We start from the raw sequence: 27,984 nt of genomic DNA on the forward strand, positions 1-27,984 counted from the left end.
GGCGACTCCAGACAGAGTTCCCTGGGAATCACATGTTGTATAGAGGACCGGAACACAAAAGTTGTGGGCAGATTAATGTGGGTCTGCGACATGGCTGGTGTTTGATCTGTGAGGCGTGGGCAGCCAGTGTCAGATTGATGGACACGTGGGCCGGTCACTATCAGAATGCAGATGCACGCACAGGTAAACAGGCCATTCAGTCAAGTTAGACTCACTACAACCCTGTTAAACTAGGAGTCAGTGAAGGTTACACAGAGGTGTGACGGTCAGTTAACAGACAACAGGCTGCCTGCATTTTAGGTCTTGATGTTTAGATTTTACCCCCACATTTTTTTCAGATGCTTTGGTATGAATGCTTTTACTAAACAAGACTGCATTCATTTGATCAAAAAAACTGTGAATCTGTAATATTTTGAATGACTATATTATAGGGCTGCACAATATGTCATTTGAGCATCGATATCACAATGTGTATATCTGCAATAGTCACATGGCAAGATATGCATTGTTGAGTTCGGGTTATGGATAGGGATGCACTGATATGGATTTTTGGCCGATATCGATAACTCTTAAAATTTGGAGGCCAACAACCAATATATTAGCCCATAAATATAAATATTTCAAAATGTTATATTTTTTTTATACAATGAACAACTGATTTTATTTTAAAAACTTCATAAAAGTTTTAACTAATCTTCTGAACTGAATAGCCTACTCAAAGCAACGTGCGCTCATTATAATCATTATAAATATGCTGATCAAACTGAATACAAACATCAACAACACATGGCAAGCAACACGTTGATAATAACAAATAATCTTATTAGATTACAAACAACCCAACAAGTTATTTAGCATGTGTGCATCGCTGCTATTATGTTTACACATATAATACATTTTCCTGAGACTATTTAAAAACAAAATACACAATGACACACTATCAACAAATCTATAATCATAAGGGACATGGTTACTTACGGAGTTATGAAGGCACAGCAATACCACATAAAGAAAGGATGGACTTCGAAGGAATAAAAAATGTGAGGACAGCTCCATTACAGTGCACTGGACAAGTCTGTACTGTACAATTGCGTAATCTATCGGCTTAAAAAATATTGGCCTAGTTTTGGTATCTGACGGATAACATAAATAATATCATTTATCGGCCGATATAGATATGGCTGCCAATATATCGTGCATCCCTAGCTATAGATGACCAGAAAACAAAGGTCAAAACAAGTGAGGATTGTGGAGACACTGCAGATTTTAACCATAATAGAGTGAAAGTTTAGAGTCTGCTTCTCTTTTTAAGGCCTGTAATATTGAAAAGACTTTAAAGCATTTAATAGTGCATAAAGAAGTTTAATAAAGATTAATTGTATTGAATAATTTACAAGATGAAGACTACGCAATGGGGCTGCACGGTGGTGCAGTGGGTAGCATGTTCGCCTCACAGCAAGAAGGTTGCTGGTTCAAGCCTTGGCTGGGTCAATTGGCAATTCAGTGTGGAGTTTTCATGTCCTCCCCGTATCCATGTGGGTTTCCTTGGGGTGCTCCGGTTTTCCCTATAAGTAAAAGACATGCGGTACAGGTGAATTGGGTTGGCTAAATTGTCCATAGTTCATGTGTGTGAATGAATGTGTATGGATGTTTCCCCGTAATGGGTTGCAGCTGGAAGGGCATCCGCTGCGTAAAACATATGCTGGATAAGTTGGCGGTTCATTCCGCTGTGGCGACCCCAGATTAATAAAAGGACTAAGCCAAAAAGAAAATGAATGAATGAATGAGACTATGCAATGTTATTTTACAGTTGGTTTGATATGCACGCTGTTTAAATAGCAAATGCATTTGCGCTCATATGTGCGCCCATAGGCGTTTTGGTCTAAAAAGGAAGGCGTTCTGAGGCGCATTGCTGGCGCATTGCTGTTTTAAGAAGCTATAATAGATTTTTCAATAGACCAAAACAAACCCCGTCTAAAGTCCAGCGCAGAGTTGCGCCTCACTTACACACTGTTTAATACACACAAGATGTAGAGCAATATGCAAATATCTCTACATATGAAAAATAATTTAAATATTAAGGATATATATAGGATATAATAAAAATATATATAGGATATAAATATAAAGGATTAAAATATTGCAAAACATATTATTTTCTAGCCTACATAAATATGAAAAACCACTGCTTTTATGCCTTCTTCATCTTGGGAGGCTTTTTCAGTTTATTCATGACAATTTGCTTCCGTCAAAATAGAGATTGTGTTCATTTATGACTGTAGTGACTGTTTATCATATGTACCTAATAAATTATATAAGATATATTTATATTTTAGTCCCCTAGAAAATCCTCCCAATCAACCTAAATTAATGACTTGCTAAATAGAGCTATTTAAAGTCATTGATGAATTTGTATTTCCATCACAATGTATATTGCAGTGAAAAATATTACAATGTCAAATTTTTCTAATATCATGCAGCCCTACTATTATAATTCTCAAATACATGATTTCTATTTGAATGTGATTTAAATGTAATTTAGTCTTCTAATGGCAAAGCTTTTATTAGCCATTTGATTTTAGGGGTGTCATGATTCTTTAGGAATCATTCTAACATGCTGAGTTTGTGCTCAAGAAGCAATTCTTATTTTTTATCAGTGGTGAAAAATGTTGCTTAATAATATGTGATATTATGAAAATATGATTTTGTTTAAGATTTATTGATGAAATCAAAGGATAACAGGATTATGTACTAAACTAAATTTATTTTCTATAGTCTTATCTATTATTAATGCATCTTTGCTAAATTAAATGTATTCAAAAGCTGTTTGTAGTCCACAGCTGGAATAATATTTCACAATATTACTATTAATATTACATTTTTAATTCCAAAAAATGAACATACCAGACTATTAAAAAGTACGCAGCACTGTATACTATTTCTATAGTTTTTAAAATAAACTTTAATGATGTAACCATTTGTTTGGGTTAAATGATCATGGTGTGTAGTCAGAAAAATGTAAAAACATTTAATTTGAGATATTATATGGAAATTTCTCTGGATTTATTGTAGACATGGACTGGTATAAGATTCTGACAGTGTGATAACTGTGGATAAAAATGCCATGGTTTTACAGTATCACAGTATTGTGATTGCTGCTCTAAATTAAGTATTTTTACATGTCTAAGTTAAAAAAAAAAAAAAAAAACTCCATTCTTCATTGAACACAATATATTATATTTTAGGAAACATGTCAGGCTAAATAGTTCAAATAAATCATTGACTTCTGCTGTCTTCACTAGTTTCAAAAAGACAGATTTACACATAAAAATACATTAAAAACCTTTAAAAATACCTTATGAACTGTATAACAGAACATTTAAGTGCTTAAAGCCTAGACTTTTTCAAACTGTGGTAAACCTTGAAGCCAGTTATCGTCCCATGCCTAATTTATTCATTAGGTATGATGGTTTGACTAAAATGCGAATGTTTATTTTGTTTTATAAAGGCCTGATAATATTTCAAATAAAAATGTTGGTTACACATTATTATGAAGCTGTTTTAGTTAATCTTATTTAATGTATTTATTAACATAAACAAAAAATATATTTACAGTATTTGAATATGTTAATTATAGTTAATGGTAATAAAGTTGTTCATTATTAGTTCGTGTTAACTTACAGCACATTCACTAACATTAACAAGCAAGAATAAAAAATTTGATAATGCATTAGTGAATCTTGATCTTTGATTAATAAATGGTGTACAAGTTTTGTGTATTATTAGTTGGAAAATATATGATCTAAAATAAATTTGTTTGTCACCAAATATTAATTTATTAACTCTTAAATTAAAACATTGGTGTTAAGTTGTCTGTAAATGAATTTTGAGAATATTGAATATTGAAAGTTATTTTTATTTTTAGTATTATTTTCTATTATTCATTAGCCCCACTATCCCCATAAATATTATATGATAATATTATGATAAATAGTAATATTAGTCTCAGCTCATTTTTATTTTATTGGATATTCAATAGATATATTTTATTTGATTTTGTCGTAATTGCTCAAGTTGGGACGTTTCAGTTAATATTTTTCACACACATTATTGGGCTAGTTTTTATCCGCCTCCATGTGTGTTACCTGAGGGTTGAGTGTCCTAGGAGCCTTCAGTGACCTGTCCTGGAGCGAGTCAGGTTGTCTTTCCTCATGTCTTTGTGTGGCTGCACTGGGGTCAGTTGTATCCTGCCATAATGTGTTCCCGTCTAGTAATCAGGTGCACCTTGTGTGAGGAGCACAAAGCCGCCAGTCACAGGGGGCTGAGAAACCGACTGATGAGTGGAGAGGCTGGGGGTGACGGGAATGAGGGCTATGTGTGTGTGTGTGTGTGTGTGTGTGTGTGTGTGTGTGTGTGTTCCTGTGTCGCCCTTTTTAACATTTCCCAGACAGGCCACCAGCATAACTCTTTGATGACCTGCACAAACATGAGACACATTAGTTACATTTACCTCCATTATAGGGAAAGATAGAAAGTGTAATGTATATATATTTATTTATTTATTCATTAATTCGTTCATTCATAAAGAGCCCTATCGTACATCAAACATGTCTTGCGCCTTATTGGGTGTGATTTGTTGCTATTTTCAGACCAGCGCAATCCTAATTTTCACATTTTGCACCATGTTGTTTAAATAGCAAATACATTTGCGCCACTTTGTGGACTCATGGGCGTACTGGTGTGTTAAGGCGCATAGTTGGCACATAGCTATTTTGAATAACTGAAATAGACTGCGTCACGGACCATCTAAAAACGGGTCTAAAGTCCAGTGCAGAGCATGTTAGTTGTGTGCCTGTTTGAGTCCAAAAATTTACATTTTGCTTAATACACACAGGATGTGCAGCAATAAACAAATATCTTTACATATGAAAAAAATTAAGAGGTTAAAGTGTTACAATTTTTTTGTTCTACATAAATATAAAAACCACTAACTCCATGCCTCCATGCCTCTCCATGGAGAAATAATGGAGAGGACTTGTAGAGGCCAACATCACTCAGACCCTCATGTCTCAGAGCAGCAGCTGACCAGCTGCGTCAACTCATTACAGGAATATGAGGGAAAGAGCTTGAAGATGAGGGACACTGAGATTCTGCTACTGTTAGCCAGAACATTACTAGCATGGTGTTTTCTGTTGTGTCTTTTAAATCAAGCACCTGAAAAAGACACTTGATAATGATCCTTCTCAAGACAGACCCAGACACCAAAACAAGTATTATTAGCCACATGCACAGTAAAGTTTCAGGAGTGACAACAACATATAAAAACAGGAGTGAATTCCTTAAAAAAAATGTTTATATACATAACAAATCTCACTCCTGAAGTTCCAATCACGTTTGATGTGCAAAGCCTGTTTATTTACAATCATTGTTAAAAAAAGGTGTAGTTATCAAATGCTAGTGCATTATACCAGAATGTTGCTAAGGTAACCATTGCAAGATTGTAAATAAACATGCTTCGCACCTCAAACGTGACTGGATGTGGATTAAAAACAAAAAACTAATAATTATATTACACATTTCAGACGGTCAGATAAATTACTTAAATTACATTGTCCTTTATGTCTTGATATCCAAAGCTCCTTTTAAGCAGTCAGGTTAATGGTGTTAATAAAGTAAGTGCAAGACTCAATATTTTATGGCAAGGCAAGTTTATTTATATAGCACATTTCATACACAGTGGCAATTCAAAGTGCTTTACATAAACAAGAATAAAAAAAGACAAGTATAAGAAAATAAAAAACAAATAATAAAAACTATTAAAAACAGATGAACAACAAGGGGTCATCATCATACATATGTAGACGCAACTAAACCTCTGAATGTGTCAATGTAACTAACATAAGAGGATATGTGGATGCATTAAATAAATACACAATATCTTGGAAACTGTTTTATTTTTTGGTGGCTCAGTGGTTAGCACTATCACCTCACAGCATAGGTCGCTGGGCCAGTTGGGATTTTAAGTGTGGAGTTTGCATGTTCACCCCATGTTGGCGTGGGTTTTCTCCGGGTGCTCCGGTTTCCCCCACAGTCCAAAGACATGTGGTACAGGTGAATTGAATAAATTAAATTGGCCGTAGTGTATGAGTGGAGGTGAATGCATGGGTGTTTCCCAGTGCTGGGTTGTGGCTGGAAAGGCATCCACTGCGTAAAACATGTGCTGGATAAATTGGCAGTTTATTTCACTGTGGTGACCCCAGATTAATAAAGGAATTAAGCCAAAAATGAATGAATGAATGAAACTGGCCGTAGTTTATGATTGTGTGTGGGTGTTTCCCAGTACTGGGTTGTGACTGGAAGGGCATCTGCTGTGTAAAACATATGCTGTTATAGTTGGCGGTTCATTCCACTGTGGCGTTCATTCCATTAGTGTATCGACACATAGCACCCAGGTGCTTGCGGCGACCCGAGTCCGATTCCCGGCTCGAGGTCTTTTTCCATTTTTTTTTCAATTGTTGAAATTAAAACTAAGATTTTCTACATGCAACTGCATAATATTTCCACATATAACATTTTACCCAACACTGTGATATCCACCTCACCTGTCAGGCCAAAAGTGCATCCCTGTTTCTCAGATAACGTTTACAATATTTAAAATTATGATACTGAATAAGCAATAATTGCAGTATAAATGTTGATTTTTTTCATATAATATACAGAGGGTCCATTATCTTATTCATTAATAGTCATATAATAAATATATAATATCTGGTGAATGCTTCAAATTTGACTGATATTGCTAAGTTTTTTTTTGTTTTGTTTTTTTTTTTTTTTTTTTGCAGAAAAAAAGTAGTTAATTTAACTTCCTTTATAAAGAATCAGGAACTTCAGTATTTCTGACTTCACCCTTAACATGGCAATCAATTCTTCTTTAATGTCTTTCTCTTCTTTTAAAGTGAAAAAGTCTATGATCAGCCTGAGTCAGCCCGGACACACAAGTGGTGCTTTAAAAGGACCCCTAACTTTTCATGGGGCTCTTGCCATCAAAGAATCCCACAATTGCCCACAAATTCTTGACATTTTTTCTGTCAAAGAAAAGGGGTTAAATGCCTGGATCCTACCAAGAGCTGTGTTATACAAATTGCAATCTCATTGTTTTTAAGAGAACGCGTGTGACATTTAAAAGTCTCCATTGTCCCGTTCCACAGCATTCTTTTATTTTCTTTCCTCTTTGCTGGTGGTTATTTCGACTGTGGGCTAAATTGGCTGACATGCAGACGGCGCAATGCGATTTCTGTTTGTTTTAGGGCCTGAAAACCTCAGCAGGGCTCTTTATGTACCTGTCTCACATCCTTTCAGGGCACTAGCTGTTTCCCATAGCTTCCCTGTGCCAGTTTACCCTCTACACTTAACCTTACAAGAGCGTTAGCTCAAACTGACCTTTTCCTGTGGATCTAACACCCAAAGAAATGTCCTCGCTATTGCCTTTTTTTAAATCCATCAATTCATTAAAGTTCCCTTTCATAAAGTGTGTGTGTGTGGCCCAAATGGTCAAACAGAGACACAGGACTGTTAGGGAGGCCAGATCCACTATTTTTCTTGATGGCCCTGAGACCATAACTCATGACTAATTACGAACACATGCCATTCTTCAAAGTGCAGAATAGAGATTTAGAAAGTCCTCAACAATATCTGAACATAAAAAGGAGCAGTTTTGTTTGCAACTCTCCTTAGCTTTTCACAGATATTAAGATATAACTGTCTACAAAATATTTTTGTACAAAACAGCAATTTCAGAATACGACAAATGTACAATAAAATTTGTCTTCCAGTTTAATATCTGTGCAAATTTAAATATATCTTTTTAAATAGATTTTTAAGTGTAATGTATATAAATGTAAATACATCTTTTTTTTTGGTTCATTTATTTGAATTAATTCATTTTAAATCATTATAATTATATATAACACACACATATATATATATATATATATATATATATATATATATATATATATATATATATATATATTATTGGTCTAAATTATTAATCTTGACTTTTGAGTCCCTCATGTTAAGCTCTTTTAAAATATATATTAAAATATATATTTTGTACTACAATCTATATATATATTTATAAATATATAAATATAAAAACAAATAGCACCTTAACCTAAAATACCCGGCAGACAATCCTGTTTGCATATCTCACAGTTTGCTATGGCAATGTTGTCATAATCAACTTTATAGTACCTCCGCACCGCAGACATATTCACGTTTTCTGCTTCAAGCTGCTCCCGTGTTCTACTTTGCCGACATTTAAACAACATCATCTCTGCAACAAATTGCTGTTTCTTGGTAAAGTCAAGAAAGAGGTCTAAATCTGTGCCATCAAATAGCGATAGATGTGTTATAAATTAATTACAATTTATATATATATATATATATATATATATATATATATATATATATATATATATATATATAAATATATATATATATATATATATATATATATATATATATATATATATATATATATATATATATATATATACATATATACATACACACACACACAAATATATATATATAAATATATATATATATACACACACACACACACACACAAATTTATATATATATATATATATATATATATATATATATATATATATATTCTGTATTTTTGTATTTATAATAACTTTATTATTATTTTAAATGTAATAAATGTAGTTTACTAAAAATTAAATGTAATTTATTGTATATGTCATTTATTATGCTTTTATCTCTACTATTTTCTAGTAAAATTAGTGAAATATAAATGGTTTCTCTTTGTTTGGATACGTTTTGCACGTACTGAGTGCTGTTATTGCTTGAGCTTAAACATATCAAGGGGTCAAAGAGGATTAAGTTGAGGTCAGTTGCCCTTTGAGGAGCGCTTTAAAAGGATGTGGAAAATAAAGCTTTTTCCCTCTATTTTGTGTGTCTGTATTTGGTGGCTACATTGTTCATGTGATCACTTTAGCAGATTGCAAATACGCACAGTTGCCCCCTACATGTCTGTTAGTGACCTCTCCGCTTCCACATGTCTGAACATTAGACATCTCCTTCGGCAAGAGCTGTGAAAAAAGCCACCATAGGGCCTCACTTATTGTTACATAATTTCTAGTTTTGCTTGCTTAAAGAAGGAGAAGGCAAACCACCTTTCTGTGGCAACAGTTGAACGCACGTAGAGAGGGACTGCTGGCGGACACACTGTATATGTATTACTCCACTGGGACAGTCGCACTCATGTCTTAATTAATCTGTCCATTTCACCTTCTGACCTTAATAAAACACGTGCCATCACTCGGGGTTTAAATTGAAGATCAATTTTTCTTTAGAAGCCCTCTAACCTTTTTCCACTCAATCAAAGGCTCCCGTCGAACCAGTTGTGATCAGAAGACATTTGAAAAAGGGACAGTCTCACCACAAACGTTCCCAAACAGATCAGTCGCTGAAAGAACAAGCTCGCCTGCCATGCAGATGCAGTAATTTAAAAGATTATATGGTTATCCTCCATCCTGTAATCTTCACAGGTCTCTCTAAAACGAGAGAAAAAACATGGGATGCATAAAAAAACCTGTGACCTAACAATTTAAGAATCCTGGGTGTTTGCTGTTGTACTTGGAACAGTGCTATTACTGGCTTTAAAATCAGAGCACAGATGTGAGGACTTCTTTTACGATGCTTGTTTTTCTCACTTCACGCTTTGACATTTGCAGAGTCCCCAGCAGACGTCGGAGGCTCTCTCCCTCTCCCTCTTTCTCCTGAGTTTACACAATTTCCTAAAGCACTTAAAAAAGAAATATCTGATGCAAATTGCATGTTTTGCAAACAAATGTTTTGGATCATTTAATTGATTGTTCCTATTGTTCAGCACTGCCATCAGTTCAAGTTGTTGCCAGCATGTTATTTTAGCAGCAAGGGGTAAATGATGGGTATGCAGATGCCCGAGGGGCTACAAGAGAGTTTGTCTTTAGGCCCACCAGGGTCCTGGCCTTTGGTTCTGCAGGTCTATCTCTTAAAGAGACTGTGCCTTAGAAAGACCCCCCTCGTCTTCCCCAGAGCGAAGGTTGGGGATTACCAGTCTGCCCTCGGTGAACAAGCTCACAGGAGACCTCAAATGTGGGGGGTGGTCGCTATGGCCATTGGACTCCCATAAATGGTTGCTAGGGACCAGGTATCAAAGGTCCACAAGTCGCACACAGTCACGGTCATGGAGGGAATTAAATGGCAACAAAGAAATTGTGATTCTACAATAATCTGGCCTCTGCGGCGCGGGTGGGGGCGGAGGGCGCCTCGGACCCGTTGAGTCTGTGATCAATGGGGCGTGGTGCTAGTCCCAGCACCCCCCTTCTTCTGCCCTCCATCTCCTTTCTTCCACTCTTCTTGGTTTACTTGCGTATCTGGGAACTTACCTTATGGCCAAACTAAGCTGATTTAGCAGCCCATTCAAAGTCAGAAAGGTGTTTACTTTTTATCTCCTCGTCCTAGGACTTAATTTAGCTTTTGTGTGGTCCATGGATGTTGGAAAGTATAGTGGGATTTAACGGTAATAAGAGATTAAGCGAGCAAATGAAGGCGTTTGGATTGAAACCAGATCTTTATTGACTCCGAGATGTGGGGGAAGACTGGGAGACGTTCCAATCTCAACAACAAGTAAACATGACCTGTTTTATGAGTCTGCTAGTCACTGAATTGCTTTGATAAAACCGATACTCAGACAAGACGCAGGTGACCTCACTTGTCCACTCGCGCTCTGGAATGATCGGCCTCCAGCAAGTTTGCGTAATTCTCTCTTGTCACTGTCTGTGGTTTATTATTGTGTTAATCTTCCTCAATGAGGTTTGACAAGGTATAATCTGCAGTCTTCTTCTCTCACATCTTTCTCTCAGGTGTCACCTGGTGTCGTGTCTCGGTACGGAGTTCCGCAGAGGTGCAGGTGTGTTGGACATCATCTACGAGTCTCCCTTCCAGCTTCTCACCTGCGGATACGACACCTTCATCCGCTACTGGGATCTGCGCGTCTGCTCCAGGTACTTGTTCTGGGGACCTCTGGCACCTCTCCGTCATGGTCCAAGTTGAATTAGGCTTTGCGCTTACATTGACCTGCGCTGTCAGCAAATTTGGCCTTGTCTGTGGAGACTAATAAAGTTAGCTGGTACGTCTTGGAGAGCCTGTGAGGAAGATTAGTGTTCTCTGTTAATCTAATAAGCCCTCCTGTGCATAGAGTACCGTTTAGATAAAAAAGAAGCTGGACTTGAGCCTCCTGTTGGGTCTGTGGATACAATTGTTCCTCTGAGAGATTGAAAAGGACCCCCTCGTCGAGAAAGGCTCTTGCGACGGGACTCTCACCCACCCAAGTCCACGCCGGTTGGTGGCCATATTGATGTGGAGCGCCAAGTCTCCAGGGCAACAGGGCGGGTGCTGGGGATCAGCGGGCCGCTTGTGGGGTGGACTGGGGCTCTATGTAGGGCTTTGAGGAGGGGGGACCCTCACAATCGCATATGGGCAGTCAAGTAACACAAATCAGAGGTGATTGAAAGAGGGCCCTGGAGAGTTTGGGGAGGGGCAAATGTCCCCTCTTAAGATATCAATAATTCACAGTAAGACCAGTCAAGACTCAATATGTGGTACGTCTTGATTCAAAGCGGTTAGTCATTTAAAAGTCATCATCGTCTATAAAAAGAGGGCACTTTAATTCCCTTGTAGAGTAAACTGTGTCATGGGCAAGTGTATGAAACTGATTTTTAGGTTCATTGCAAATAATTAAGGTGGATGTGTGTCATCTCTTTATTTAAATTAGATTGCTCAGTGTCTTGGAAAACATGCTGTTGCATACATGAGGGGTTAGAAATGGCAGACGACCACAGCCGAGAGTTTGACCACAAGCATTGAAAAGAAAAATGGTTTAAAAAGTTTTCTTTGAATTTAGAAAGAATAATATTAATTCCAACTTCATTATTTATATTATGATAATTACAAGATTTCTACTATGCTAAGTGATTGAGGATTTGTTTAATTACAGAATTAATTGAAGTAACATGGCATTTCGTTTATAAAATCAATAACTAAGACACTTATATTTTCCCACTACATATGAAAACATCAAAAACAGATTCTAAAAAAGAAGACATCAATAGCTACTTTTTCATCCATCTATTTTAATGCGCATTTTGGATATGTACATAAAAAACTGTTGACGGAAACGACAAGATGCACATAAATTTTAAAAATGTGCATAATAACATGTAATTAAATGCCTTAACGGTTTCAGTATTAGTGTTGTTATATTATTACCTCCAGAACTGTCAAAAGTGTCTGTGCTTTGTGTCTGATGCCTTCAAACACCACCATTGCATACTTTCTTCTGAGGCGCAAGTCATTTATTAAATAAGGAAAAGATTCAAGCAGCTTCTCCTACCGCAGCAAATTCCTCTTTTACTGTTAATATTTGCCGCCGGTTAATCAGGAAGTGACGATTTTGTTTTCTTTGACTCGTTGGATGGAAACGCTGCTTTATTCGCACATCTTTTATGCGATGTTTCAGATTTGCACATTAAGTAAATTCGCATTTTTGGATGGAAACATGGCTAATGAGTAAAAGGTTATTTTAAAAATTATTAATAACTAAGCTTTTATATGTTGCAAAGTAAACCGTCATGGCTGAAATCATACAAATCTTTTCAAACTCGAGTACCTAAACTATTTCAAATTCAGCCTATTTTCACTTAAAATTATAAAGCAATCAAGCGTTTTCGATAACTTGCACTGAGTCTGTTACAGCACTGTAGATGAATTTTGGCCAACTCATCTTTGCAGAATTGTTATAATTTAGACACATTGAAGGGTGTTTGAGCATAAACTGCTTTTTAAGGTCATCTCACAGCATCTCAATTGGATTCAAGTCAGGACTTTGACTAAGTCACTCCAAATTTTTCGTTTAGTTTTTCTTTAGCCATTCAGAAGTGGATGTAAAAGAAAACAAAATACAAAACTACATAGCCCTGTGTAAATACGTGTTTGCCCCTTAAACCTAATAATTGGTTGGGCCACTCTTAGCAGCAACCACTGCAATCAAGTGTTTTTGATAACTTGCATTGAGTCTGTTACAATGTTGTGGAAGAATTTTGGCTCACTCATCACTTGATTTTCACTCATAAAAATAACAAATACATTTTTAAAAAAATCTAATTTTGGGTACACTTTATTTTAATTGGGGTATTGGGTTATTTTACCTACCTCTAAAATGTTATAGGTGATATATTAACGTTCTCAGGTACTAAAAACTATGTAATATGTGCTATACTAATATATACAATTATAAAGAACAAAGAACTCCCTTTTAAATTGATTTCCCATGTGCACATTTTGTGGCTTAAATCACATATGAGGAAATTGTACAGCATTAGAGGAATGACCCATGAGGCCATGTTTAACGTTTTGTTCCAGAATGTGTGTGTATATGTGTACACATGTGCAGCACAGCAAGATGCAATCCAGACATCTTCGACACACTCCTGCTGCCCCGCTGTCTGCCACACTCCCTCTCCATGATTTATTCAGCACACCATTAATGGAGAATTGATCTCTATTGGCTCAGCACACGCGCAGACACTTGCCCTGTCCTTCCCTCTTTTTTTTCGCGACCTGCTCTAAAACAAGAAAGCCCCTTTCCGTAAACAAGGGATGAGGTTTCACCCTTGTGGCCTGCCAGCGCAAATAAGACACTCGCCTTTAAGCCGCGCAGGGAGAGTTAGCCATGGTGGCTTTGGCCCTCTGTGTTAGGACTGCTCTAATATAGCGTGACAATGGCTGGAGTTGTGGAAGAACTGTGGACTTCTGTATCTCACAATGTGTCAAAATATGCAGAACAGTGTGGTGTTTATTTAATTCAGTTGGACATTTGATTTAGTGGATTTTTTTGTGATGTAAAAAGCTGTAATTAAGAAGGGAAATTACATGTCCCAATTTCTTTTTTTAAATTAGGTCTCTCTAATTAAAAATTACTTGCCTTGTCATTCAAAACGTGTGTGACTTTATATATATTATGTAAATATATGTTAATATAATATAGATGATGTGATATATATAATGTGATATATGTATATAAGCAATATCACACGAGTAGCAAAGTTAGACAAGTGAAGTTTTAAGCTCACATTTTATTTATAAGGCTGAATGACATGACATGCCATCAGTCTAGAGAGATTTCTCAGTATTTCTCTGCAATCAGGATATAACAACAATTAACGAAAAAGCCAAAGCAAAACAAACACTACCAAAAACACTATCAGACTGTTATAAATACAGCACTACAACATACAAAAGAAAGAGATCGACTTAGAAAGTCACTTTTCTGTTTTATAAAGATTTGATCAGCTGTAGTTTGAAATTATGCTGAGTTTTTCTCCTCTAAGGGCTTATTAGGCGGTCTCTGTTGCCATCTTGTGGCAGAATGTCAACCATCTTTGCTCTGCTCAGTATGCAACCCAGGGAAATGTAGTCCCGTGGACGTTTTTTGGAGACCGCAAAAAACATCCCGGGAGGTACGTATTTTTGCAGTTTTTGTATTCGCAAATCCGCGAGAGGCAGCTGTGTGGGCTTTTTCGCATCTCAAATGTTTCTCGCAAGTGCCATTCACACCCGCGCTGTTCTCGAGTAAACCCAATAGAGGCCGCTGTCGAACGACCGTCTGTCCGACAGGCTGAGTGATTGACTAGGCGAACGGCCGATCGGCTGACCCACCCTCCTCCTTCCCTGAACCCAACCAATTTTACTGATTGACCCGCCCTCCCACTTCCCTAAACTCAAGCCATACGTACCTCTGGTTACATAATTCGCAATTTCCAGAAACGTCCGCGGGACTACGTTTTTTAGAATGAGCCTGGGTTGTCAGAATGACAGGCTGTTAAATGCCCATGCGCTGTATCCCCGAATTATCGCCTTAAAAAGCCTCAAAAGTAAATTATGTTGTCCAACAGCTGCAATGTTTGTCAAACTGTAGTAAGTTTAAAGATCTGCTGTCACTCTATGTGGGCAGAGTAATACAGGAGGCTGTATGAGTACTGTTATGTACTGTTATGTAATGCTGATGTATTTGGTCTTGACGGTATAGATCTGCTACGCTGCTGCAACTTTGATTATTATGGCAGAGCAAGTACCGAGACCTGCAACTGCCAGTATATGCACAGACATGTCATCTGAGAATATAACACGCTGCGGTTGCAAACATAATATACTGTATATATAACCCCCTTAGCAGTTCTAAACACAGGTGGAGCTGGGGTGACGGAGGGTCTCTGAATAAGCGTCACAATTATACAGTGTAAATTGTGGTGGAGCATTATACTGAGGAACAAGCTCATTGGCTGCCGAAGTGACAGTAACCAGTCTCCTGCACCCTGTAACAATGACGTATGAGAAGATTAAGTGACCAATCAACCTGCGCATGCAGTTTCATGGCAGAAATTTTACTTAAGTCACTTTTGATTTATTGTTGCTGTATCACAAAGATAAATCACACCTCTGCATATTTTATCATTTTTTTCATAATTTGTACTTTCTATCAGGAAGTGTGTGATGGAGTGGGAGGAGCCTCATGACAGCGCCCTCTACTGTATAAAGACAGACAGGAATCACATGATTGCCAGTGGCTCATCGTACTATGGAGTTGTGCGTCTATGGGACAAAAGGCAAACCCGCTGTTTACAGGTAACCTTGAGCATGCCTCAGCATTTTAATTTGGAATTTTATATCACCATAGTAAATTCGTCTTGCCATATACGTTTGACAGATGTTCCAGTTGGCACCCACCACCAGCAGCCCAGTGTACAGCCTGTGCTTCAACACCACCCACCTATATGCCGCCTTGGCCTCCGTCCTGTATTCACTGGACTTCAGAAATGCAGGCTCCCAGTCTTGGAAATAACCATGCAGTAAGGTTACTTGAAAATTTTAGCCTTGTTCTTTGTCTCCTCCAAGCCTTTTAGCGCAGGTCTCAGCTCTCGGACAGAGCAGTGGGCATCTTGCCTTTTGAAAAATCTGCAGAGCTAACAGTACAGTCGTGGCCTTGTGGATATTTCCTCTGTCACAAGCTCCTGAGAGCGTGCAGGGTTCACGACCTTCTGTGGCCCAAGTCTTAACGGACTTAACACATTGCCAGCGACCTCTGGGATGTCTAAAACAAACACTGCTCAGAGCTGCCAACACCCGCTGAGGGGATTTATGCTAAACCACGGCACATATGATAATAGATATATTGAAACTCAAAGTATATTTTTCCAACAAAGAGCCAATTAAACCTGTTTTATTTTGTTTCCGTTGTGCATTGTCTTTTTTTTTTCTTCTTAACTAGTCAAGGCGTGCTTTAAGTTTCCATGACACTCCAGTTATTGCTTGCTCACATGTAAAACAATTTATCCCGTGACCAACTATTATCATAAATGGCCATGTTTATCAAAATCTGACATGATCTAATTTGCATTTGGACACAAAACCATTTTCCTAAGTGATAACAATTAACATTTTGGCCACTTTATTATGTACACCTATTCAATCTATTTAATCAGCCAATCATATGACAGCAACTCTATGTTTTAAGGTATATATATATATATATATATATATATATATATATATATATATATATATATATATATATATATTAGGGATGTAACGGTATCAGAATTTCACGGTACGGTAATACCTCGGTATGAATGTCGCGGTACGGTATTTATTGAATCATTTACAGGAAAAAACAAAACTTATGAAAATACTCCAAAAAAGTGCCAAAAGTGTCAATGACATACAAATTAGCCATCTATCTGTAAGCTTTGAAACAGGAACTTCAATTTTAATAACAAAAAACTATTAAACCATGTAAAAAAATAAAGTTTCAATTTAGTATTGTTGAAAACTCATCACATTCAACATTTAATCACACTCAGCCCATCTACCCAGATGAGAGCTCTGCTAGTCGGACTTCTCATCAAGCATCTCCCGCTGGATCTAATCTCACTATATTTATTAAACGGGATATTTCATTTATCTTGTTGTCTTTATCTAACGACATATTCCCTGACTTTGGGCATTGGAATCTATTACTTGTTCTCGTAACGTGTTTTGGCTGAGCGCAAAGATAAGTTAATGATTAATGTAAGCACGTACATTCTGTATATTGACTGATCGCTTGCCTTTATTTCCTATAATGTATAAACTTATTGTATGTTATACTTTTAAAATGGCCATTATCGATTCTTAAAACTGATACTCAGCAAACGAGAGGGTGCGTTTCGTATTTTCACTGAAATTGAAAGGAGGCAGTTGTTATCGGCTCCGTTTTGTTATAAATATCCACACAGTGAAGATGACGCTCATCTTATGCAGCACGGCGCCTCAACATTTCTGCTGTCTAAGTTGCTAATATTAAAATGAAAATAGGCAGTTCCTTAAATCATGTTTACATTTTATTGTTGAGAAAGTGAAACAACGAAGCCAGGGTGATGTGAATGAAGTTATAAAGTACACTGTTCCCTTTGAAGATTTACCCGTGTCCTCGGTATAATCTGCTTTTCCATATCAAACTGAGAAGAAGAGACTGCAGCCTTGATCAAACTTGCGAAGTCTGAACTTACACGGAGATAATGCAGGACTGAACTGTGCGTGTAAAGCAGGTCGCACACCAGAAGCGACGCTCGGCGGCGCGCCGCACAGCGCCATGTATTTTAGAATTCTAATCATAGGTTTCTATCAGGATACACACACCGGCGCCGCAAGTCGGCGGCTGTCGGCGGCGCCCGGCGACGGCTCAGGACGCAGTTCATTTTTCAGCCGCGCCACAGAGCGCCATCTGATTAGTTTCATGTTAAATATCATTCGAATGTGCGCGTCTGGTGTGCGATACTTTAATCTGTCATGTACGCGCCGAGTGGCGCTTCTGGTGTGCGACCTGCTTTAGAGTTTTCCAGCTCTTTTCATCCCCGCTTCTAGCAGCACACTCCATTTCCGCATTACTGGATCTGTAGCAACAACAGACCGCAAGGGATGATGGTCAAGCATGGGCTGATGGCAATTGTAGTTTTCGTTACCTCCCGTTCGCTTCATTCGCCTGAGCAAATTTTCTCAGAAGACCTATAGTTTTACAGAGTCATGCGACTTCGGTAATATCGAAAACAATTAATATTGCGGTATGACGGTATTTACAATACCGTTACATCCCTAATATATATATATATATATATATATATATATATATGCTCAAGACAATCTGCAGAAGTCCAGATTACGCATAAGAATGGGGAAGAAATCAGATTTTAATGTCTTTTAAACATGGGATAGCTGTTGGTGCCAGACAGGCTTCTCTGAGCGTTACAGAAACTGTTGATCTTTAGAGTTTAAAAAACAGATAGAAAATTTCCACACAACACAATAAACCTTGAAGCAGATAAGATACAGCAGCAGAAGAGCAGGGATCCAAACCTGACAGCTGAAAACAGCAAATCGAGGCTAGAGTTAGTATGGGCTAACCAAAACAGTAGAATGTTGGAGAGAAAAACAATTGCTTGGTCTGAGGAGTTTCTGTTTCTACAGCCACATTTAGATATATTTAAGAGTTTTTAGAGTAGAAAAAACAAGGGAATTTACATATAGTTAAAATAATAGTGTAAACCCATCCTGCATTGTATCAGCGGTTTATGTTGATGCTGCAGGTGGGATATTTTCTGGCCCCTTAATACAAACTAAGCTACATTTATTGTTTCAATATAGCAAAACCATGTGGCAAAGTTTGAATCACCTCAAACATGACGGTGAGTTCACTAAACTCAAACAGCCTCCACAGTCACCAGATCTCAATCAAATAGACCACATTTAGGATGCATTAGGACAACTGCAAGATGCTATCATGAATGTTTTTGCAAATAATTAGGGCAGTTTTTAAGGCAAAAGTGGGTTAAACCGACTACTAGCAATGTGTACAAAGTAAAGCAGCTGGTGAGTGTGCATAATACTTGTAGTAAATCGCTAGTAGGCTGTTACCAGTTGTTTACAAATGGGATGTCATTTTCTTTAGACAAGGAATCAAGTTTTCTTACTGCTAAAAAGAACATGCATTTAAAAGCATAGTCCAAGTCCACCAAACAAATAAAATTCTGTCAATAATAACTCATGTCATGCCAAACCACAAGACATTTATTCAGAGCACAAATTATTATATTTGGGTAGAAATCTGAGAGCTCCCTCGTCCTCCATGGACATCAGTGGTCCCAACATGTTCAGGAAGGTACCAAAAAACTGTTCAATCAAAATATTATGAATCTACGAGAATACTTTTGTGTGCACAGAAAATTTTAATCTGAAATATCTTAATTTGTGTTAACCCTTTAAACCATTGTCATGCAAAAGTTATCAACTCACGTATCAAACTCTGACAGTTTTCCATACATCAGTTTTAGTACGATCAAATGCTCACGTCATCATTCTGAGACTTGACCACAGTAAAGACAAATCACATAATTGCCACTATTATAGGTAGTCATCACTTACATGAGGTGTATAAATGAATAATATTACTGGCTTTAACCACATCCTATTGTTTAATAAGATGTAATAAAACATAAGTAACATTTATTTGTTTTCTAAATCCCTGTATTTGTGAGCTCCCCAAAAAGCTGAAAATCATTACTGTTTCTGTTACATGTGTTTTAAGAATTTCTCTGCTGTTCCCAAAAAGGCATGGAAGACATTTGGTGACCCTTTAAGTGTTTTCGACCAGTGTTATACACCGTAAAGTGAGAAATCTGAGGTCAAAGGTTAGGCTTTAAAAGCTATGGGTGGCTACCGGGTCTGTGCAGGAGCAGACATCTGTAAAGACAGAGAGAGAGAGAGAAACAGAATAACCAAAGAAGAGCCACACACTCCTTCTTTCCCTAGTCCTCAAAGCAGGAGTAGCTGAGAGCATTAGCATCCAGAGCTAGTGGAGGCCTGCACTGACACGGTTAATCCATGCCATCCCAAAACAAATACCTCATGTGTCTGATGTTAAAGCCCTTTTGGATTTGGCACAGTCACAGGATGACAATGCAAAGGTGTTGCCCCATCACACTTCAGGCAGGTCTCTTTTGCTTTGGGATTCCTCTTTGATAAATTATAGGAATAAAGCCATGTTATTCTAAGGATCTCAGGAGTGTCAAAGAAAAACAAATAAAGTCCGTCACACATACTTAATAAAAGCCCATATGGCATATTATACATTTTGTTGTTTATGTATTTATTTTTTTTAATCAGTAAAATGTATTTACTTACAACAGATATTTAGTATATATTGAAAATATATTTTAGGCAAGAATGTAAATGTGAGGGGTCTCTCCACACCACCAACATTGTGCAGCATCCACTTGGATGATGTGACGGCAGCCACAGGACAACGACACCAGTGCGCCTGCCACACACCAGCCATTGGTGTAGTGGAGAGACAGTGATAGAGCCAATTCAGTGGATGGCAATGATTGGAAGGCCATAATCGGTAAGGGCCACTGGAGGGAATTTGGCCAGGACACAGTATAGTGTCCCTAAACCCAACCATCACTGTTATGAACGTCTACACCTACCACAACCCCAAACCCAACCATTATCGTTAATAATGTCTACACCTTCCCCAACCCTAAACCCAACCATCATCGGTATTACCCTCTACACCTTCTCCAAACCTAAACCCAACCATCATCGGTATTACCCTCTACACCTTCTCCAAACCTAAACCCAAACATCATCGGTATTACCCTCTACACCTTCTCCAAACCTAAACCCAACCATCATCTGTATTACCCTCTACACCTTCTCCAAACCTAAACCCAACCATCATCGGTATTACCCTTTACACCTTCTCCAAACCTAAACCCGACCATCATTGTTATTAACGTCTACATCTTCCCCAAACCTAAACCCATCCATCATCATTAACCTCTACACCTTCTCCAAACCTAAACCCAACCATCATCGTTATTAACATCTACATCTTCCCCAAACCTAAACCCAACCATCATCGTTATTAACCTCTACACCTTCCCCAAACCTAAACTCAACCATCATCATCATCATTAGCCTCTACACCTTCCCCACACCTAAATCCAACCATCACCGTTGTTAACGTCTACGCCTTCTCTAAACCTAAACCCAAACATCACAGTTATTAACCTGTACACCTTCTCCAAACCTAAACCCAACCATCATCGTTATTAACCTCTACACCTTCTCCAAACCTAAACCCAACCTTCATCGTTATTAACATCTACACCTTCCCCAAACCTAAACCCAACCATCATCGTTATTAACCTCTACACCTTCCCCACACCTAAACCCAACCATCATCATCATTAACCTCTACACCTTCCCCACACCTAAACCCAACCATCACCGTTATTAACGTCTACGCCTTCTATAAACCTAAACCCAAACATCACCGTTATTAACCTCTACACCTTCTCCAAACCTAAACCCAACCATCATTGTTATTAACATCTACACCTTCCCCAAACCTAAACCCATCCATCATCATTATTAACCTCTACACCTTCCCCACACCTAAACCCAACCATCATCGTTATTAACCTCTACACCTTCCCCAAACCTAAACCCAACCATCATCATCATCAACCTCTACACCTTCCTCACACCTAAACCCAACCCTCACCGTTGTTAACGTCTACGCCTTCTCTAAACCTAAACCCAAACATCACCGTTATTAACCTCTACACCTTCTCCAAACCTAAACCCAACCATCATTGTTATTAACATCTACACCTTCCCCAAACCTAAACTCAACCATCATCACCATCATTAGCCTCTACACCTTCCTCAAACCTAAACCCAACCATCATCATCATTAACCTCTACACCTTCTCCAAACCTAAACCCAACCATCATTGTTATTAACATCTACACCTTCCCCAAACCTAAACCCAACCATCATCATCATTAACCTCTACACCTTCCCCACTCCTAAACCCAACCATCACCGTTGTTAACGTCTATGCCTTCTCTAAACCTAAACCCAACCATCATCGTTATTAACCTCTACACCTTCTCCAAACCTAAACCCAACCATCATTGTTATTACCAGCTACACCTTCCCCACACCTAAACCCAACCATCATCATCATTAACCTCTACACCTTCTCCAAACCTAAACCAACTATCATTGTTATTAACATCTACACCTTCCCCAAACCTAAAGCCAAACATCATCGTTATTAACCTCTACACCTTCCCCACACCTAAACCCAACCATCATCATCATTAACCTCTACACCTTCCCCACACCTAAACCCAACCATCACCATTGTTAACGTCTACGCCTTCTCTAAACGTAAACCGGAACATCACCGTTATTAACCTCTACACCTTCTCCAAACCTAAACCCAACCATCATTGTTATTAACCTCTACACCTTCTCCAAACCTAAACCCAACCATCATCATCATTAACCTCTACACCTTCCCCACTCCTAAACCCAACCATCACCGTTGTTAACGTCTATGCCTTCTCTAAACCTAAACCCAACCATCATCGTTATTAACCTCTACACCTTCTCCAAACCTAAACCCAACCATCATTGTTATTACCAGCCACACCTTCCCCACACCTAAACCCAACCATCACCGTTGTTAACGTCTACGCCTTCTCTAAACCTAAACCCAAACAATCACCGTTATTAACGTCTATACTTTACTACAAGTTACGCCCCTACATCTTGCGCCCCCCCCCCATCTTGCAGTCCACAGACAGATACACTTGTCAGGATTCTTACAGACCACAGGTTGAGCGCCCCCTGCTGGCCTCACTAACACTACTTCCAACAGCAACCTAATTTTCCCATGTGGTCTCCCATCCAGGTACTGACCAGGCTCAGCCTTGTTTAGCTTCAGTAAGTAACTGGTCTTGGGTTGCAGGGTGATGTGGCTGTGGCTCATTTATATGTTTTCTTTGCATAACGAGTTGCAAGGTAACAATAATAAAAATGTAATTTATTTATTCACCTTCATGATATTTTAATGAAAAAATTATTCATTCATTTTCTTGTCGGCTTAGTCCCTTTATTAATCCGGGGTTGCCACAGCGGAATGAACCGCCAACTTATCCAGCAAGTTTTTACGCAGCGGATGCCCTTCCAGCCGCAACCCATCTCTGGAAAACATCCACACACACACACTCATACACTGAGGGGGAAACCGGAGCACCCGGAGGAAACCCACGCGAACACTGGGAGAACATGCAAACTCCACACAGAAACGCCAACTGAGCCGAGGCTCGACGCAGCGACCTTCTTGCTGTGAGGCAACAGCACTACCTACTGCGCCACTGCTTTGCCAAAAAATATTTTAATGTATTATAATTAAAAAGGAATTGACCCATCATCAAGCTTCAAAAAGACATTAAAAGCATAAGAGTATCATAAAACGAGTCCATAAACTCATGATATATTCCAAATCTTAAGCCCTATCATAACTTGTATGAGGAATGTGAATAAACGATGACAGTGTTTTAATCTCAGGGCAAACTAACACAACTAACATAAAAAATTGCCATTTTTTGTATGTAAACTTCTGAGAGGAAGTGTTTAAAACCCCTGATAATGCACAGTTGATGCTCAAAGTGAATCTTAAAAGGTGGGGCTCGTATTAGGCTTGGTGTGATTTATGGTCAATCACGGAATAAATTAGATCATATGCAATGTGGGACAATCCATTAGCTGATTTTGTCACTGAAGATAAAAGGAATGCCTACGCCTCCGTGCAGATATTGTACAATCATGCAGGAAATATGGCCTCCTGGGACACAAAGACGTGGTCAGTTTAATAAATAATAATCCATAGGTTTGGAGCTCAGCAGGAAATGGGCACTCACTCATACTGAGGATGACACTGTGGATATTCTTAAAATGAAGGCAGTGAATTTTACACTGTGTGCTTCTGTAAAAGCATGCAGAACTAGAGATTTGCTATAATAAAGTGTTTACTGTGTCTGTTTATTTCTTGCACTCCTACATTCATATCTGTCTGTTATCTATCTATCTGTCATTGGTTGTTCAGTTAACTGTCTTTTGTGTTTTTTGTTTGTTCAATTATATCACTTTTCATTGTTCAGTTGTCCGTCTGTCTGTCTGTGTGTTGGTCAGTCCATCCATCCCTTCAAATTCATTCAATAATTCTATTGTCTTTCTTTCTGTCATGTGGTCATTTCTCGACTACTTCATGTATCATTCACTTTTTTCACAGTTCAGTTTTAACAGTCATTCTGTACATCAGTCTATTCATCCATCTGTTGTTCCAATAATTTTATTGTTCAATTTTATCTGTCTGTTGTTCAGTTCATTCATCTATCACTATGTTTTCTGTTGTTGACAATCTATCATTCATACGTCTATCTGTCTGTCTGTCTGTCCGTCCATCTGTCCTCATGACTTAAATTTAGATCTTTCTGTTTGTCCGTTATCTATCATTCAGTTTTTTCTGTTGTTGACTCTATCTATCTATCTATCTATCTATCTATCTATCTATCTATCTATCTATCTATCTATCTATCTATCTATCTATCTATCTATCTATCTATCTATCTATCTATCTATCTATCTATCTATCTATCTATCTATCTATCTATCTATCTATCTATCTATCTATCTCTGTCTGTCTAATTATCTTTCTAATTATCTACCTACCTACCAATCTATCTGTCGTTCTGTCTGTCTATTTATCCGTCTGTCTGTCTGTCTGTCTGTCTTTCTGTCTATCTATCTATCTATCTTTCTGTCTGTCCATCCTCATAAGTTGTTCAATTAATTCAGATCTTTCTGTTTGTCTGTCTGTTCATGCAGTTCAATTAATTTTTCATTCAAATTCTTCCGTTTTTCAAATGTATCTGTCTGATTGTTTTAGTTGTTCAATCCCTTTAACTATCCGTCCATCCTCATCAGTTGTTCAATTAATTAAATTAATAGATTTAATTCATTCAATAATTCTATTTTTTTACAGTTCACTGTCTGTTTGTGCACTGTTCAATTATCTTTCTGTCTGTCTCTGTTCATCCTTATAGGTTGTTCAACTAATTCAGATCTTTCTGTTTGTCCGTCTGTCTGTGCAATTTTCAGTGGTCATTTTTCAATTTTTTCTGTCTGATTGTTTTCAGTTCAATTATTTTATCTATATTATTATCATTATCATCATCAGTTGTTCAATCAATTAAGATTTTTTAATTCATTCAATAATCATATGTATTTTTTACAGTTTAGTTCTTTCAGTTCTATCTTTCTGTCTGTTTGTGCATTGTTCAACTGTTATTTCATTCACATTCTTTCATTTTTCAATTCTATCTGATTGTTTTCAGTTGTTCAATTCATTTATCTATCATTCAGTGTTTTCTGTTGTTCAGAGTCTTTCCGTCTGTCTGTTGTTCAAAATTTGTCTGTCTATCACTCAGTCATCAATTCTTCAATTCATATACTGAACATTTTTTGTCTATCTATGTATTGATCGATCATGCACAAGGTCATTACCAGCAGACCCTTAGGGAATTGTGGTTGAGCCACAAACTCAAAGTTTCTGACAAAGGTAATGAAGACTTTCAGAGTTCAGAGGACATGAGGAGGGGTTGGAGGCGCCTTATGGGAAGGGGATTTGAGGATTACATTTTCGGAACCTACAGCACACAAAGGAACACACATAAACACTGTCCGCAAACCCACCAGTGTCACGTCTGGCGTAACGTGATTATTTACACTTTATCTGTGCGCTTGTCTGTGCACGCAGCGCAGTTCTGTAAATGCTGGTGCATAAAAAGGCAGTGATTACAAAGAAGTGGGATTAAAACCACTTTACACGCTTTGCACCTGCACAAATCACTGTAAAATCATACTGGCAATTTGAGGACAAAAGGTCTACTTTCCTGCACTAGGGTTTACATTATCTACCAGTATTACACAACAAATAGGTTTACACCATCAGAGCACATTCCTGCTTTGATCTCAGAAGAAACATCTGGATGGCAAGGAGCACTCAAAACCGCGGATCGCATTTTTGAAAGCATTATGATATAATTTGTTTTAATTCGTGCCTCTGGTTGTTTTGTTTGTTTGTACAGCGTCTATTACACATGCTCGAGCATCTCAACATCCTTCAGAGCAATGAGTGCAAACCGCTAAAAAAGACCTGAGCAAGAGACCGCTTCATAAATTTAGCTTTCAAAAGACAGGCCGAAGACTGTAATGATGCATCTGGTGAGCTTTCTGGCATGCCTTTTTAAAGCCTCAATTACACCGTGATTCTCCCGGCAGATGTTGGAAGAAAAGCTGGGAAGCCAAGCTATTTGGCCGAGAGAGCAAAGTGTTTAGCAGGTGAAACAGTATCCGTCATGTTACCTTAAGCTTGAGGAGAGTGAGGAAGAGAGAGAGAGCATGTCTTTCATCTCTGATCAAGTATTACATGTTGTTGATGCATAAACAAAAACTCCACATTCTCCATTCATGTTTCTCAGAACTGTTTTGACTCCAGTTAATAGGGGAATTATACTATATTTTTACCACAGGTTTTTTTACCACAGGTTTAGTTGGTTTATACAAACATTGAATTGCATTTTAAAAATGACCAAATTTTAGACTTTATTAATTCATTGATTTTCTTTTCGGCTTAGTCTCTTTAATAATCAGGGGTCGCCACAGCGGAATCAACCGCCAACTTATCCAGCATGTAATTACACAGCAGATGCCCTTCCAGCTGCAACCCATCACTGGGAAACACCCAAAACACTCATTCTCACACTCATACACTACGACAAATTTAGCCTACCCAATTCACCTATAGCGCATGTCTTTGGACTGTGAGGGAAACCAAAGCACTCTTAGGAAACCTACGTGAACACAGCAGAACATGCAAACTCCACACAGAAATGCCAACTGACCCAGCCGGGACTAGAACTAGCGACCTTCTTGTTGTGAGGCGATCGTGCTATGCCACTGTGATGCCCCAAATTTTAAACAAACATTATTGAAATACATTTTTAAAAAAACCAAACTTCAGACTTTTAATAAAAAATAATGCATTTGATACATTGTATTGCTTTAGTGTTTTTCTAACTATAACCAACTATAAAAGATTAGTATCTGGCTGAATGTTGTTTCATTGTAAATACATTTTACTACATTCATTTTTTTACATTTTTGCTAAGTTACTAACTATAAACTAATTCTAACCATAAAAGTGTAATTGTTTCTGACAGAACTTTGTTTCATTGTTAATCAAATCAATTTTTAATGCATTTTTACAAAATATTTACGTAGTTTATTTGTTTTATACTAAGAATATTAACTTATATTTTACAAATCCAGATTATTTTAAACTTTTAATTTGAAATTTCACATATAAAGCAATGTTTTGCTTGCGGTTTCTTTAAAACTAGTTGTAGTTTATTTATTTCTTCAGTTTCCGAGTGTACGTTATTTCAAGGTAAATCCTACCCATTATTTTCCTCCGTGCTGCAGGTTAAGGTGATATTTTTACACTTTATTCAGTTGCACAATAATCCTCAACTGTCCCTTTTATTTACGGACCATACTGGAAGAGTAACGTGAGATAAAGTTAAGATTCATACCGTGTTTTGCTTGGCCAAGTTCACTGGTCTTAAATGGAATCAAGGACTTCCTATTCAGTGCAGATGACCCTTGTTTCCTACAGGACGATGCCTTACCCAAGCTGCATTAGCTTGTGCTGAAGTATCAAGTGTCATAGAGGCTAATCACACAGACGAGAAGAAGAGGCTTCAATCGGCAGTGACATCGCAGAGGATTCTGAGGTAATTCTACACCAATAGTGCCATCTAAAGGACGCTGGAAGAACACATCTACTGCATTTTATTCTGCCACACTTAAAACACAGGCAGCATTTTTTTCAC

General features: G+C 37.8%; 1 protein-coding gene and 1 long non-coding RNA gene across 3 annotated transcripts in view; one reads left to right on the top strand and one right to left on the bottom strand.

Annotated features, from left to right (window-relative positions):
• Positions 1–27,885, top strand: part of fbxw4 (F-box and WD repeat domain containing 4) — a 60,247-nt gene extending 32,362 nt beyond the window's left edge. The window contains exons 7-10 of one of the 2 annotated variants that reach the window (XM_073919899.1): positions 10,941–11,081; positions 15,618–15,759; positions 15,842–15,983; positions 27,768–27,885. In XM_073919899.1, coding sequence (XP_073776000.1) covers positions 10,941–11,081; positions 15,618–15,759; positions 15,842–15,976 — 418 coding nt within the window. In that variant the 3' untranslated portion in view covers positions 15,977–15,983; positions 27,768–27,885. Of the gene's footprint in view, positions 1–10,940; positions 11,082–15,617; positions 15,760–15,841; positions 16,364–27,767 lie in introns of those variants that run through there. The other variant, NM_131521.2, reaches the window with a different exon arrangement.
• Positions 1,349–27,841, bottom strand: LOC137487409 (uncharacterized). The gene is made up of 3 exons (XR_011005972.2): positions 27,685–27,841; positions 4,146–4,476; positions 1,349–1,565 (listed from the first exon to the last, which is right to left on the bottom strand). It is a non-coding gene; the product is annotated as an uncharacterized lncRNA (long non-coding RNA).
• Positions 27,886–27,984: the final 99 nt, after the last annotated feature.

Source organism: Danio rerio, chromosome 13 (assembly GCF_049306965.1).
Source record: "Danio rerio strain Tuebingen ecotype United States chromosome 13, GRCz12tu, whole genome shotgun sequence".
NCBI classification, from domain to species: domain Eukaryota; kingdom Metazoa; phylum Chordata; class Actinopteri; order Cypriniformes; family Danionidae; genus Danio; species Danio rerio.